Source organism: Pteropus medius, unplaced genomic scaffold (genome assembly GCF_902729225.1).
Source record: "Pteropus medius unplaced genomic scaffold, Ma_sr-lr_union100, whole genome shotgun sequence".
Lineage (NCBI taxonomy): Eukaryota > Metazoa > Chordata > Mammalia > Chiroptera > Pteropodidae > Pteropus > Pteropus medius.
In genome coordinates, this window is record NW_024342467.1 from 11,337,460 (window position 1) to 11,354,600 (window position 17,141).

Here is a 17,141-nt window from a genome sequence, read left to right on the forward strand (position 1 = left end):
AAAACGCTGATTCAGTAAGTGGTGCTACCACAACTGGAAAACCATTTTGGAGGAAAAATCCAAGGACCATTAACTAGTTCACCCTATATAGATCAATAAACATACTCAACTAGTAATGATGGTTACTTCTAGATGATAGCATTATAGGTAGTTCTTGTTGAACACAAAACATTTCTAATTTAAAAAATTAAAATGAACATTCAATGGTCAATTTCTTAGGAGTTCATAATGAGAATAACCCAATACCTCAGTTCCTCAGTGGGCACTCAGCAAGTCTTGTCGCCTTGCTTAGAGTTAACCCTCCTCTACTTCCATGATCATAGAGAGCTTGCTATCATCCAATCTATTTTTTTTTTTTTGTCTTTTGCCCACAGGAGTGGCCTTCCAGAAGAGCCCCTAGCCCCACAGAAAGTCTGTGCCCATCACCTCACCACTCATCGCCCTGACCAGTCCAGTCCTTCATGTTAGCGCCAGGCAACAGACTCTAAGTCAGACACCATACATACCTTTAAACATGTAAATCAATAATGCTTTAATATTCTTAATACCTAAAAGCTAGTTCAACTGCAATCAATGAAAGTCTCATGTCCATAATCTTTCCTTCAATGAACAAATGTCAGCAACTGTCAAAGAGAGGTAAAGTCCTACACTGTGATAGCATATAGAATACTATAGTCCAGCGGTTCCCAACCTTTGTGGCACCAGGAACCGGTGCTCCTATGAGAATCTAATGCCTGATGATCTGAGGTGGAGCTGAGGCGGTGATGCCAGCACTGGGGAGTGGCTGCAAATACAGATGAAGCTTCGCTCACTCAACTCCTGCTGTGCAGCCCAGTTCCTAACAGGCCGCAGACTGGTAACAGTCTGTGGCTGGGGAGTTGAGGACCCTGGTTCTAGCTTATGAAGACAAATAATGCCCTTGTACATTCCAGCTGCAAACCATTGGCTAAGATTACCTGGAGCGCTGCTTATGAAGGATTCTGAGGCTTAATCCAAGCTCAGTGGGAAGAGCTCTGAGAGAGTCCCTCCTGCTGGAAGGAAGGAGACACAGGGACCCAAGTGCCATGGATTTCCCATCATTGATCTTTGATCAACAGACTGGATCCTTCAGAGTCCATAGTTATTGCAAGAGATACACAAATCCGTACACGCTTTCATGAGTTTTTGGTAAAGTAAACAAACAATGAATCTTACCCATGTGTATATCATAATCTTTTGGATGTATACATGGGTTGTTTGATTTTAAAAACTAATTATAGTTGAGAGTCTCATTTTCTAAAGGTAGGAAACCATCGATCACACACCAAGGTCTTTTAGCTACGGAAAAACCTGCACAACTAAAAAATAACTACTTCCCAAAAGGATAAAGCAACTTACAAAAGAAAATCAACACAAGATTTTTTGATTGTCCATAAGAGAAAAATAAAGCCAAGAGAAATTAAGGGTTAAAATAATTAGTATGGGTTAAAATAATGAAATCAGCAGTGAAGTTAAAACCCTAAAATACACTGTAAGGTAGAGGTGACCCTTAAACTCAGTAAGAAACACCAACCGGAACCCACTCAGTAGAAAGTAACTAAAGCTCTATTACATACTACAAAGCCCTGTCTCTAGTAGCAGAGGGAAGCATATGAGCAAAGGTCTTCTTATTAAACAAACAAACAGTAAGTCAGGATAAAATTCCTAGCATACAGAAACAAAACTGTGTCTGATGAAAGACTTGCCCATGTTTAGCTTAGCAAGAAGCTAACATGATTAGGTCATGTCTTTTATGGGAAAGAAATGCTGAAGATTATTTGAAATTGGAAGTATTTGTTCAGCTGGGCAACTTGAAGTAGTATTCAACAATACTAGAATATAGGAAGTGCACAGAACATGCTCAGAGTTGACGGGCATCGGATTTCCTGAGAAAGGAGAACATGGAGAGCTAATGATGGGTGTAAACTCAGGAGGGCTTAGCATTAATCCATCCTAATGAGGCCAGCATCTTGGGGCACAGCCTGCTCAAAAACACAGCTATCAGGAGCATTGCTCAGTGATGCTTCTGAGCTCTTTGTGACTCGTTTCTTCAACAGTAAGTTTTGAAGTTTTTCTTTAAAAAAGAAAAAATAATCAATTGAGCTTCCCTAAAAATAGAAAGTTGAATGTTAAGCAAAAATATTATTTAAAAATCTAACTAAAAACATCTGAACTACTTAAACATTAAAACAAGTAGCCAAAGCAAGATAAAATACCTGAAAGATATTTATCTTTCTAAAACACGTGTTCCCTGCTAGTGAAGGGACCAACATAGCTGTACCAAGATTTGTTTCCACCAAAAAGCCCACCACAAAGACATAAACAAAAGTAATGGCATGTTAAAAAACAGTTCCGTGACTAATTTCTACTTCATCAAAACTCAATGACCTAAGACAAGAAATTTGCATTTCATTTTTTTATATCTACCATCCCCACCTCCTACTCCCACTCTGCTTGCAAAAAAAAAAAAAAAAAAATCCAGTGAACTATTAAAAGAAAAAATCTATTATAGAGTTGAAAAGGTTCCAACCAAGAGATGTTCCGTGTGTATTGACCAGCTAGTCCACACCAGACACTGTTTGGGGTCTTCGACAACACGGGAGATGATACAGTCACGGCCCCCAAAGTTTAGAGTCCGGGGTGGGGAACAGACATAAGACAGAAGGCAATTAAAATATAAAATGCTAAGTAGTAGTACAGTGCTAAGTACAAGAGATATACAGAAGAGATACCTAATCCAGGTACGGCAGAAAAATATATAAGAAAGGCTTTGTGGAAGAAATGACTTCTAAATTGAGAGCTAACTAATTAATTAATAGGAATTAAGAAAAACAGAAAAGAGCAAATGGATTCTTGGCAGAGAAATATGTATGGCAAAAGCCCCAAAATTACAAGAATGATGGGGTTGAGGAAGTAAAGCACATAATAGAGGATGAGAATTTCAGCCAAAGAATGAATCCCTGGAAGTTTATTAATTCATAAATACCCTATGGGGCAAGGCCCTTGCGCCACATGCTGGTTCTTACAATGACCTAGAAAGGACCCTATTGTTAACCTTTTCACGGATGGGAAAGAGGCTCTGTATGTTTGAGTCACCTTTGCTAAGCCTTAAGTCTGATGTTGAACTGCAGTTATCTTTTCTCTCACATCTCTCAAGGCACCAGGTATTAACTGGCCTTAACCAACACACACCTCCTTTTTCCTTCTTATCTGATAGAAATGCCACATCCTCTATGCCAAATGACAGGCTGTATCCTGCAGAGACATCTCCAGGTTCGTAAGAACTTAATCTTCATGTGTTCCTCCGTGATGACCGTGCCTACTCTTCGAGACGGTGGTTCCACCATTTATTTGACATTTGAATGCTGACCACACTGTGGTTCTACTACAGTAGTCTGAGTAATAGTACCAAATGCTAGGTCTTCCTCCTAATCTCTGAAATCTATGGATGTGACCTCAGAAGGCAAAAGAGACTTTGCAGATGTGATTAAGGATCTTGAGATGGAGAGATTATCCTCAATGATCCAAATGGGCCTGACATAATTACAAGGGTCTTTATAGAAAGGGGCACCAGAGGAGTCAATTCAGAGAAAGGCCATGTGACAACAGAAGCAGAGACTAGAGTGATGCGCTCTGAGGATGGGGAAAGAGGCCACAAGCCAAGGCAGGCAGGCAGCCTCTAGACGCTGGAAAAGGCAAAGCAACGGTTCCAGAAGGAGCCAGCCCTGCCAACACCTTGACCTTCACCCAGTGAGGTTGATTTCGGACTCTTCACTTCCAGAACTATAAGAGAATAAATTTCTGTTTCATGCCACTGAATTTGTAGTAATTTCTTACATCAGCAATAGGAAATGAATATATCTATGTTTACATTAGCAGGTAAAACAAATTTCCTGTGCCATCAGTCACCCCTGAAGTGCCTTAAAATAGTGCAGAAAAACATTAGGGGATATACATAAAACAAGAACAGAATGTTGACGGTCTTTAAAGCTGAGAACATGGGGGTTCATTATACTATTTTCTCTATGTGGACACATTTGAAAACTTCCAAAATAGAGAACTGAAAAGGTCACTTTTAAATTCCTAATGAGGTGCCACACTTCTACACTTTCCCTAAAGTCTTTGTGACCTCAGGTTGTTGTAATAAATACCACAGAACGAGTCTCTTAAAAAGAAATGTATCCCTCACAGTTCTAGAGACTAGAAGTCCAAGATTAGGGTGCCGGCAGGGTTGGGGTCCGTGTGAGGGCCCTCTTCCTGGCTTACAGTCACCTTCTTATTGTGCCCTATACAGCAAAGAGAAACCATCTCAGTTTCTCTATTAATTCCTATTAATTCTCTTCTAAGGGCACTAACCCCGTTCACAGAGCTCTACTCACGTGACCTAATTACCTTGCAAAGACCCTCACCTCCAAATACCACCACACTGGGGATTAAGGCTTCAACATATGGATTTTGGGGAGACATAAACATTCAGTCCATAACACCCACTAAGGCCAGATGAGTCCATTTTTTCATTGACATTAAAATGAATTATTATTTCATTTAACACTAAGTCAGGTTATTGGCTAGTAGTTATGCACACGTGGTATAAAAAGTACGTGTCTCGAAACATGTTCTCAGTGTGCATAAGAGGCACGTGGGAGCTGAGCAACTGAAGAAACACTCATATTTCCCATATCCCATTTCCCCAGGATGGAGGATCACGGAATAAAATGGTGGAAAAACTTCCCCACTCAAAATATTCCATACTACCTTTTTTTTTTTGCTGACCACATATAGGTGAACCTGTCTAAGTAAGATGAACGGTTCCACCATAACTCAGCGCTGAGCTATACAGGAGCGGTTGGTTTTGGCCTCAGAGAGCCCAGCGGACTTTGTCCTGCTCCTTCGGGGAACACATTTTAAGAGCCACAGTGCTGTCGACAGAGCTTCCTCGCAGCACAGCGCCGCCTCTGCCACGCCGATAATCACAACTAAAGGAGCCCTTCTGACTAGGCTGATCCCACCTCGCAAAGCAAGGTAGGTAATAAAATCCTGTCCTTCAACCATCTTGTGTTTTTCATATACATCAAAAGCTTTAGGAAATACCTAAAGGCCCAAGCACTGCCTTTTCACTTCAGCACAACTCCCAAAGCTACCTCGTGACTCTGTGCCTGGGTCCATCCCAAAAGTACTTACACAAACACACACCAAAGCCAACCATACACAAAGGAAGGACAACACTGGATCAGGCGCTGAGATGCTATCAAAACTCAGACTATTAACCTGTGTTTGAAGGGAAGATCCCTATGAAAGCCAGGTACTTGTTCCGCTGACCTAGAGGAACCCAAAGGGAAGAAAAAGAGGAGCGGTCACATTTGAGTCACTGTGACAAAACCATCGAACTTCTCCTCCAGCAGGACTAGCATTCTCTCCACAGATCCACAGCAGAAGCAGGTACAGGCCCCCTGCTAAGTATCACCATCAGGATCACCAACATGAAATGCGGGACACATTTCATGATCCAGGACCCTCCCAGCCTTGTTATAGGGATTATCTTCAATCACTAAGAGTCTCATAGTATGAAAAATGTCACTGGAAGACTTCTGAAATTAAGGTTATAAAAGTCACTGCTTCCCTGTGGGTTTGCGTGGTGAAGGTGCATGGATTTCAAGCAGACAAAGCTAAAGAGGAATCAAAACCAATTTGAGTTATGCCTGTTAAAACTACATTGCAAATTTCTACCATGGAATAAAAACACATCTCCCATAGTGAAGGCAGTTAGGTCCATTTCCATTATGAAATAATACTTTTATAAATGGTAAAATTTATGAATAACAAAGGAGGTGTTGGGAATAAAACATTTGAGCCTTTGGCTAGAGAGAGCAGGACTGAAATCTTCTAAGAGGATGAATTTTCAGAAACATACATTCATTCTGGGTGACTTGGGGGACAGAAAAAGATAAAGAGACCACACAGTGGCAAGAAGTGGATAGTAAGCATTTAGAAATTTTTACAGCAGATTAACAGGAATTTTATGTCTGCTGACTCTAATAATAAAAATCAGGGCTTGTCTTTTTGACTGACTTTAAAATTTCAGGTTTCTAATAATTTTTGTTATTTTATACAAAGTCAGGTTTTGGACATTTTTTAAAAACTGGACCTTCCACACAGCTGGGGAAGGAATGAACTAGAACAGTAATTCTCAATGGAGAAAACTTCGTTGCTTAGGGAGTGGTTTTAGAAATCTGTGGGTCTTTCGGTGGAAGAATGGGGCTTCACTAACACTTGACAGGCAGAAACCAGAAAAGTCATACATCCTGAAGTGTTCAGGGCAGTCTTACACAGTGAGAGAGACACCCCATGTCCTGCACAGTTCTCGAAAGCCTTCGACATTCACCTATACATAAAGCTCATTTATCTGAGCCTATAACCTAACATAGTATTTATTGTTTAGTTTTAATTTAATTGTTTAGTTTGGAATATATACTCTATCTTCCAAAACTGCCATGACCATGTAAATCAAGATACTGTTGTATTTCGGTCTACTTATCACCACTATAAAACAACAGGACTCTGAGTCACCCATATGGAATATCTGTAATATTAGCATCTATATTGGTTCACTGAAGGTCATTCTACATATGGTACAAGCACTTGATTATTTCACTATGTCTTAAGTTCTGGTCATGCCCAAGTATTTATGTGTTGAAATATTATTTTGTATAAACTTGTTTCTCCTTTCTGGTATTACTAGAACATTATACTGAATTTTAAAGTATATGGATAAGTGGGTTACATTTTCTGTGAATTTCGTTTCAGGATTATAATTGAAACATTAGGAAATATTTGTTTAAAAGAGGGTGTAGGTCTGAGGGTTAAAAATGCAAGTTATTTTAAATATCTAAGAGCTCATTACAGGTAAAACATAGGAAGAAATTATATCTTAATAAGAACATGGATGAAATTGATGTTCAAAATCATAAACAGACTTGTGGGGGATGTTAGAGGTTATTCTTATTTTTACACATGAGGTAACAGAACTACATACAGCAGTGGCTAAGGGGCTTTTAGGTCAGGTTACCTGTTTTAAATGCCACAGGGCCAATGCTAGCTGCAAGACCTCGGTACATTTCTCCATCCCTCAGTTACCTTCCACCTCCCTCCCCAAAGTGGGGAGAGCACTATTTCCTTCCTCTGTCTAGGGTTGGCTGGAAGAATCAAATGACGTCTAAAGAGTTTTGCATACTGCCCTGCTCATGCTTAGGGCTCCCCACACATATGCTATTAAGTTGATCAAAACTTAAAGGCAGAATAGTAAAGAAAAGAGGGAAATGAGAACTAGGAATGTGATAGTAAGCACGAAAATAAGAAAAAACCAACAAGTCAAATATAGGCCCTGCTTTTTATTAGAAAACATCTGAAATAAGGATTCATTACCATCGACCTAAGCTAATTAAACAATTTCAATCTTTTTTATATATGCTTGTCTATGGAGGAGTGGTGACACAAAACATTAGACCAAGAATGAATCTAGCAAGATGAACACAGAGATCTCTATCTGGCTTATGGTCATGCTCTGAAAAGCACCACATGACATTCTCAGTACAGCCAATGCTTACTGAACACTTCCTTTTGTCTACCACACAAGAACCAATTGATAACTAAGGAATCCTGAAAAGATGTCCATGCATGTATACTACACATCTAGGAAAGACCACAGAAAATTATAGCCTTTCTCATCCCCACATGGGAAGAAACTCTAAACAGTAACATTATGTTTTGGATAAGACAAAGTAGGCCATTCAGCGATGCAAAAACACAAAGAGGGAAAATGCTCTGAATACTGAGGCAGCCCTGCTTTCTGGTTGATGCTAAAATTAGAAATAGGATTAAGGGTGCCCTGCCATTCATTCCCAATTGGTTTACTATTCCAAACCTCTGCCTAGGGACATCTCCCCCTTTCTCCATGTTAACCCCGACTATTTTGTTCATTAACATCAGAAGTAGGAAGCCAAGAGGAAAAGAGCAACAAGTGTAGATTTTTAGACACTTAAATTTGAAATGATCTCTTTAGCATTCCATACACATGGCTAGTGCTGAATCACAGAGCGTGCCTGGAGAAGGCGTGGAGGCTCTGTGCCCGTCTCCTACACATCTCTTCCATTTGGCTGTTTCCGAGTTGTATCCTTTTGTCGTACGGTGGTTAAAAGAAGGAAAGCAAAGCTCTTTTCTGAGTTCTGTGAGGCTGTCTAGTGAACGATGGTCTTCGGCCAGGTAGCATGTGATGGACCTGGCACCTGAAAGGCAGTTTTGTGAAATGGAACTCTTAAGCTGTGGAGTCTGACACTAAACCCAACGGTTAGTGTCAGAAATGAATTTGTATGACACCTAGTTGGTGCTGGCGAGTAGAAGTGGTATTGGAAAAGACACCGTGTATTTGGTGTCAGAAATACTGTGAGTAAAAATGACACAAATCCTCTCTCTCAATGTTCAGCAAACCTCTTGCTTCACACTGAGAGCAGAGAAAACAGCAAAGGTTTTGAAGGCTCCTGTGAGTTTAGAACATAAAGATCTACTGATCCCATGTAGAAAAAAGATGTGGTTTTTAAATAGGCTTTTTAAAAGGTACTAGTTGTTTGGCCATGGAACATTAAAGTTTGGATAAATATTACCTTATTTCCCACCCTCAAGTAGTTAACTTTTTTCCTCTCAATCTTTTTTCATGGGATCATACTTATTCCTAATTGGCAGTCTGAACTTTGAAGCAGTATAGGTATCATGTAAAAAGCTTTGCCTGCAACACAAATGAGAGATTTATTTACCAATTATTCCTTCTTGGGTGTGCCAATGACTGCAAGTAAATACTACTGAAACCAAAGACTCTCTTTTTTACAACCATAAACAATCTGTTTGTGGTTGTTGGTAGTTTAACATAATTCAAACAGAAAAAATCAGTTGTTTTCATGTGAAGAGTTACAAGGCTCATTTGCAGATTATGAAATTTAAAAAGCAAGTTAACATCTTGGCACTAACACAGAATCTTAAAATAAGTGCCCAGACACTTCTAAAGATGGTTTTAAAGCTTGAGAACACAAAGCAGGAGCCCTCTGTGGTCACCCTTCATAGGATAGTTATGCCTACATGTTATTTTCTCCACTTACACATGGTAAAGATGCTTAAAACGTTTGACTTATGACTGAATGCTCTGCAAGGTGATGGCCATGGGTACAAGAACGAACATCAAAGGAAGTAGGGTGGTGGGGGACGGCTAAGGACACCTAGTTTCCTGTGGCCAGAGGGCAAATGGGAGAAGGAAAATCAAGAATGACCTCCTGGCCAAGCCCGTGTGACCTAAGCAATATTAAAATTCACAGAGAAAATAAAGCAATGATTTGAGAGGGAAAGAAATTCGGTTTTAGACACTTTAAGTTCAATGGATATTCAAACGAATGTTTGCTTTCAAGCAGGAAGCAAAAAATAAAATAAAATAAAAAATTTTAAAAGAGTAGAAACAAGTGGAATTTCCAAGAGAGAAAAAACAAAGTAACAGAAATGTTCACATCAGGAATAACGCAGAAGAGCAGCCGTAACGGAAACCCTCAGGGCGTGGAACACAGGGCATAAATGTTACCAAGAAAATGAACAACCAAGGATGCGCCAATGGATCTGGTCCCGAGAGGAGCACGATCACACTGGGGTCTCTAAACACTGGGCTCCTTGGAGAAAGGGCTAATTCCAGCCTTGGATCAGAAAACGTACAAGATAAACCTGGTACTTCTTGAACCAAAAATCAAGGAAGTTATCAACCACTGAGGTGGCATCAAAAGAACCCTGGCACTGTCTTGAAGAAGCTCCACATGGCTCTCGGGTTAGAATAATTTAAGTATCGGTATGAATGATTCCAGTAATTTTGAAACCCAAATATCTTTAACTAATGACCTCATAATCATACACACAAAAACTCACTGGTTAAAAAAAAAAAAATCACTGGTCATCCTTGTAGGATGCTAAGGCACCCATATTTATAAAGTAGGAAATAAATGGAAAGAATCAAGCATTTGTCCTGTCTCAAACTTTTCCTCAGAGTGATCAAATAACTGATGAGGACAAGTTCCTCTTCATAAATACATTCCAACTAGCAAATGAAGACATTGTAGAATTAGAATATTAACATCCTGCAAACACACAGTAATGAATCTAAGCAATGATCAATGGCATTTCCTATCACAGAGACAGACATTATATTATGGACCTCCTGATAGAAGAACACATAACCACCTATTACTTTGTCTTTCCAAATGGAAAGTGAACTTGGGTATAATCCAAGTCCCACAAGGGTCTGAGGAACATGTTGAAGGATCACACATGAATGTAGTTCAGCAAACTAAGAACAAACCAACTTCAACAAATATGATGCAAAAAAAGCAGGGGTTGGGGGGAACCTACTGTTAAATGTCTTTAAAAAAGATCTTGTTTGGATCCTGACTCAAACAATCATTTTTTTAAATTGAGATAATCAATGAAATATGAAAGATTAGATTTGATATTTGAGAATTACTATTAATTTAACATGTGAATGTTTAAAACAGACCATTATGGGTTGAACTGTGTTCCCAAAAAAAGTCATGTGATGAAGTTTTAACTCTCAGTACCTTAGACTGTGACCATACTTGGAGAGAGGGTCTCTACAGAGATAATCGAGTTAAAGCGAAGTCATTCAGGTGGGCCCTACCTAATCCAATATAATAACTGTTGTCCTTACGAAAAGGAGACATTCAGACAGACACACATACAGAATGCCACCTGAAGACTGGAGTTACATTGCCACATGCCAAGGAACTATCAGAAGAGAGAGGCCTTGAACATATCCCGCCCTCACAGACCCTCAGAAGGAACTAAATGTGTCAACACCTTGTTATCAGAATTCAAGCTTCCAGAACTGTGAGATTAAGTTTGTTGTTTAAGCCACCCGCTTTGTGCTATTTTCTTAAAGAGGCCTTAGCAAACTAATACATAGACATTATCTCCTAGAAACAAATATTGAAGTATTTACTAAATGAAGTGATGTCTAGGATTTGCTTCAAAATAACCTGGAAAAGGGTGAAGAGGGTAGAGTTATACACAAAAGACTGCTTGACCATATATTAATAGTGGTTGATACTGTCATTATATCGGTTTCTCTAGTTTTCTGTATGTTTGACATTTTCATAATAAAAGCGCACGGAGGCCTTTCAGGTGACCATCTCAGAAGAACCACGGAAGCATCAGGCAAAAGTTAAGGCACCATGCTCACCTCAGCAGCACATATACTAAAATCGGAACGATACAGAGAAGATAGCATGGTTCCTGTGCAAGGATGACACACAAATTCGTGAAGCATTCCTATTTTTAATATAGTGGACAATTTGGTGATGGACAGAGGGGAGGTCGGGGGGCTGGGAGAATAGGGTGAAGGATTAAAGAAGTACAAATTAGTAGTTGATAGTTGGTCACAGGGATGTGGAGCACAATACAGGGAATGCAGTTAGCATTAATATGATGGCGAGGTGGAGGGCCAGGGGAGGGAGGGAGCAATTGGGGGGATCATTTTATGAACTATACAGATGTCTAAGCAATGTACTGTATACTTGAAACTAATTTGAATAAATTTTTTTTAAAAAGTTCAGGCATCATAATGCAAGTGCATGATAGACACGTGGAGATGGCAGCTTGGGAGCAGAAATAAATGCCTCATCTTCCGCTCACATCCAGGTGATCGGGAAACTCCGGGATTCCCCTACACATCTTTGCCAGGTCATTTCTAATGCAGCAAAGTCTGACCCATGCCAGGGCAACGATGCACAAAGAACTCTATTGACCACAGTTCTCTAAACGGAAGAGTTTACCAAGAACTTCCCCCAAATAATCTGTCCAAGCCCATTCATCACTCATAACCGCATATTTCCTCCAGACCTGGGGAGGATCCAGTTTCTATTGGGTTCACTGTCAAACATTCAGTTGAAAGCTGATAAATGATTATATTACAAGAAGTAGAAACGTGCCTTCTGGGGGAGGTTTTCTGTTTGAGTAATCTGATTAAGGGCAGAAACTCTACCCTTCCCAGATGTGACCCTGGGCAAGTTACTTCGCTTCTCTGTACCTCAGCTGCCTCATCTGTAAGGTGGGGACATGGGACTGTTATGAAGATAAAATGGGTTAATCCAGCACCCAGCACGTATGTGCTCCCTAGGTGTTGGCTGTTTAGGGGCCAGTGCTCAGAATCAGGCCATCATGAAGGAAGATCACCTCAAACTGCCTATCGCGTTCCTTCAAAATTAGTTGGTGGAGACCAACTACCTCTAGCAACTGTTCATACTCCAATTCACTGATGTCACAGTGATTTTCAAAGAGGCCCACAAAACCTCCCCAGGGGGTTCCCCGGGGGCCAAAGAGGGAGCCAGCAGGCAAGGTGTGCCATCTTTGTTTAGCTCTGCCTTTATCCATATTCACACACCAGGCTTCTGCTGTACCATCTCCTTTAAAACGTTTGAAAAGCACCCTACAGTTATTTACAACTCTAAGATGTCTGCTGCAGAAGGCAACCTTTAAAGGGGTTATTCCTAATAGTCAACATCAATGCCTCTGGTGACCTCTTGCTCAGTTCATGGTCTCTGTCAGCACCACTGTTACTATGAACGTCTTTCTGAGACGAAGTACCTCAAACTGTGAGCATTACATTGTCAATTACACTTAAATGCTTTGGTCTCAGTCAGTTTCTAGCATTAATTCTCAAACTCATCATGGACCAAATAACATCTGACCAGAGTGCCGAACAGGAACCACCACGTAGAAAATGAAAGCCAGCTCCTTCCCTGAAAGACGTCAACATCTACCAGGGACTTCACCTAACGGCCCTTCACTCCACTGCCCTTGTCTAAATCTCTTCCCTTGGAAGTCATTTCACCTTCCATCCTCCAAGACAGTCTTCCAATTCTCAGCACACATCCGCCCAAGTGTTACTATGAGGGTTCTCTCTGAGCCGTTTTACATTAACTGTGCTATTGTTTTGTTTTCCCCCTAGACTAGATCACATGGCATCACTACTTTCTTGCTTACTTCCTTCTTTCTTTCTAAATAAAAACTCCTTTGGTTTCCCTTCTGCCAGAGCCTAGCTTAATAATACTGCTGTTTCTACTTCCTCATAGAGCAGCCAGGTCTCCTGTCATCGATCTTTCTTACAATAGTCACAGTAGATTTGGAAAGAAAATAACAAGATTTCATTGAGATTTTACCAGCTTTAAGAAAATTTCTGACCTCTACAACTCATCCCCATTAAGCATTCTTTTAAGTAAAATGTGGATCATATAATTTCTCCATTATAAGTTCTTGCCTCAGCTCACAAGAAAATATCCATTTTCTGAGGTTTCCACTTATTAGAGTATATCTTTCATTACGGTCTGAAATGTGGGCATCTTTCTAAAGCTTTGGCCTCTACCAGTGTGGACGTGACTGACCTGACTATAACTGACAGGGAAGTTCTGCTGCTTCTCCCTACTACTTCTTACCATTAATGCGACATCACCAGACTACAAAGGAATACAGAAAGCCAAGGGTTTTCTAATATTCCCTATACCCTAGAACTCAACTTTCTCCAAATTAGTTACTAGGAGCTGGGTTCAAAACTAAGAAGCCGAGCGCAAAATAAAGTGTTTTGTTAAGGCAATTCTTTGGCCCTACGAAAGAAGAGTCTTTTAAGATTTCCTGTAAGATTCACTTACTTCCAAAAATTGCTTCAAGTTCATACAGAAGCACCAAAAAGACCCTTAAATCATTAAGGTAGTAACTCTTTCGTGGGGGGGCGGGGGGGCAGAATGATGCTGCAATTTCCAACCTGTAGCTTTAGTCTTTCATTTTTAATTTACTGGTTACTTGCTTTCCATGTCAAGAACCTGCATGTCAGAAGCCTGGATGCAATCTGAGGATGCTTCAGTTGCGAAGACCCTCCACCCTTTATTGCCCTTTGTTTAGCTCAGGAGACAGCTTCTGCTTCCTTTCCTGAATTATAGGAGACTACGCACGAGGCAGAAACGGATCTTACAATGCGGAAACCTCTCCACAGCATCGTTTGTCCTGTGGAATGTCCCATATTCCGGACTTTGCTAGCTGTTCCCTGGTGGCATCATTTAAGTTGTGCCGCTAGCTTCTATATTTCTTGTAAACTCAAAATTAGATTGAAAGTGAATCCAGTCAAACCTCTATTTTTCAGACAACAATATTTCACCTGTGTCTATTTCCTATTACATCAAACCAGAAGACACGGAACGTCTAGTCACTCCACTTTCAGTGTTTCTAAGATTAATTAGTAGATCCAAAGTCTAATCCCTCCAATATAAAGGAAGTCCAGATCTGTAAGTACAAAATTATCACCGTCTAAGATAAGGCTTTGGCACTAGACAGCCAGCACACTGAATACAAATAAAATGTTATGCAAAGTGATTCATCTCAAAAAGGAAGTAACAGATGGCATTCATTCAAGTCTTCAAGGAAAGGAAACATCACAACAGCTCATCCTACTCCTGACAAGCCCTCAATAAATTTTGTTGTTGATCAATATTCCAAACAATCATGTAAAAAATTTTTAAGTAGTCAGAAGTCAAGAGTTTCAAAGTCTAGTTCCAAACTTCTTGTAATTTAGTATGTGTTTTTACTTAATTATTTGAATCCTGTATGACCATATTTGCCTATTTGAAAATGGAGATAATGTCACCAACTTCATCTTACCTCAAAGGTCTATGGGGAGGGTAAAATGAAATAAAAGTTAGGTATGGCAAAAAAAAGATTTATCCTCATAAATGAGGTTAAATTTTACCAAGAATGAAGAAGAATACATAAACTAAAAACTTGAAAAACCACTAAAAATACACTAAACTGCTTCAAGCCACTGCAATCTAGATTTGAAGAAATAGTATGAATGAATTAAAAGGAAACTGCCACTTGCCTATAGCTGATATGCTACTAGTCTATTAATTCACTTAAAATTGACTACTACCATTTGATTATTTCGTTGAAAGCTACATTACACTAGATATAGTTCCCAAACAGAAATCATATCTCACATGGCCCAAGAGGATCAAATCAGTAAATTTAATACCATAATACTTGACTTGTGGACCCATCCTCCAAGCCAGTGAATTCCCCAAACGAATCTTAATCCAAAACAGGAAAATGCATTGAGTTTAATATTATAAAAGTCAGTTTCCATGTAAAAAAAATATATACTTTTTATACATTACACAACTTGAAAAACAGTCAGCATTTACCAAAGAATCAACTCCTCCTATAAAGATTTAACTCAATAATATTGTTCTGAAAATAAATGCTGTGTAAAATATTCTGAGCATAAATGATTTGTTACCCACTGGGACCTCAGAGAAACAGAGTTCAAACCAACTTCCCTCAACTCACCACCAAAGAAACCTTTTAACCATATTTTGCATTTGGATGAAGGTTCTGGTTTAGTGACTCATCAAATGTCATTTTACACCCAAAGCTAGTTACTCGTGATTTTTTTTATACTAAAAATACGTAAGAGCTGAGAAGTTTTCCCTGCACCACTGTCTCAGGGAGGTTTTAAGAACTTTCAGGTTCCATCATCTGGAAGAGCCAACAGACAGTTTCTCTCTTCAACCACTGGGGTCCTCAAATTCTCGATTATGACATCATTATCGTGCTTTGGATATTGCTGACCCAGGCTAATCGAGTGTACTAAATACTTTGTATTTGTACAGTCACTATAGAGCCACCATCTGAGCAAAAAAAAAAAAGCAGAGTAACATTTTAAAATAAAGTATAAGTAGCAGGTATCTGTCTCTTTAAAATTTCGCCAAGGAGAGAACTTCATGTTTAGATACAACTGGCAAACTCATCAGAAAGATTTTAAATAAACAAGCTCTTGTTGGGGTGGGACTGAATGAGGAAGATTACCCAGTTTACCCAAAAACCTATGTTAATTTTTTTTTTTTAAAGTAACTCGAAGAGCAATTTTTAAAAGATAATAGTGTGCCCTCACGAAGAAAAGCCCACAGCAAGACAGAGACCATGAGAGAATGTTGAGTTCTAGCACAAGAGCTGGAGGAAAGGAGAAAAACCTTTCGAACAACTAACAACAATAGGCTTAGTACTGAAATCTTAATTTTAAATATAGAAATTCTTACCTCCCACTGTAAGTGAGGCGGGATATTTCGTATCTGAAGTTTCCGAATCCTGCAGAAGAATTAAAATGTTTTTAAAAGAAAACAAGCACATAAAGGCAAAGACATTAATAGTCAACATGGATGTTTAGAAACTACTTAAAATATTGATTTTCTATTAACTACAAAACCAATATATATAGTAAGAAAATGCAGCCCGAGAAAGCAAAAGTAGACAAAGTTAATCAAAGGGTACATATTGAGACCATTTAGAGATCCAGCATCATTACATTGTTATGGCTTATTTTTAAATCCATTAAAATTGGCAGATATGTTTGAAATACATTTCGTCTGATGACTATATTCTAAGTTCAAACTCTTTAGCCTCAAATTAAGCATCATGACACAAACAAAGCTTTAGTGCAGATGTTGTTAATCTGAGATCGCAGCCAAGGGGTCCACGGACAGAATCTGGGAAACTTGGATGGGGGAGAAGGGAAAGGGGAATTATTTATTTTTCACTACCCTCTAACTAAAATTTAGCACTTCTTTTCAAGTATGAATGATGACATTAAACCACAATCGAATTATAGTACTTGTAATTTGGGCATCAACATAAATCAGATATTTTCATATCGCATTAAGTTGTTGCAAATCTCTAAATACCACCTACACTCATTACTGTGAAATTTAGATGTGTTGCTAGAACTTGTTACTCCTTATGTTAAGAAGCGCATATTACTGAGTTTTAACATTTTGCTAACTATATTTTAAAATAATTGATTTCCTTATAATCCTATGTATTTTTTTTACACATTTAAAAACATCCTGAGAGGTCTATACATTTCAGGTGGCCAAAGGAGTCCATAGTACAGAAAACATTACCCCCACCACCTTGGTTCAAATGACCACGTATAAAAATATACATATACAATGTACAGTAATATCTATTTATTATATTACTTATAT

At 39.1% G+C, this 17,141-nt stretch overlaps 1 protein-coding gene and 1 non-coding gene across 6 annotated transcripts in view; one reads left to right on the plus strand and one right to left on the minus strand.

The window, feature by feature from the left end:
* Nucleotides 1-17,141, minus strand: part of IGF2BP3 (insulin like growth factor 2 mRNA binding protein 3) — a 112,352-nt gene that overhangs the window by 65,350 nt on the left and 29,861 nt on the right. For all 5 annotated transcript variants that reach the window (XM_039862539.1, XM_039862540.1, XM_039862543.1 and 2 more), the window contains one exon: nt 16,197-16,245. In XM_039862539.1, the coding sequence (XP_039718473.1) occupies nt 16,197-16,245 (49 nt within the window). The remainder of the gene's footprint in view (nt 1-16,196; nt 16,246-17,141) is intronic.
* Nucleotides 11,289-11,394, plus strand: LOC120602663 (U6 spliceosomal RNA). The gene has a single exon (XR_005652806.1). It is a non-coding gene; the product is annotated as a U6 spliceosomal RNA (small nuclear RNA).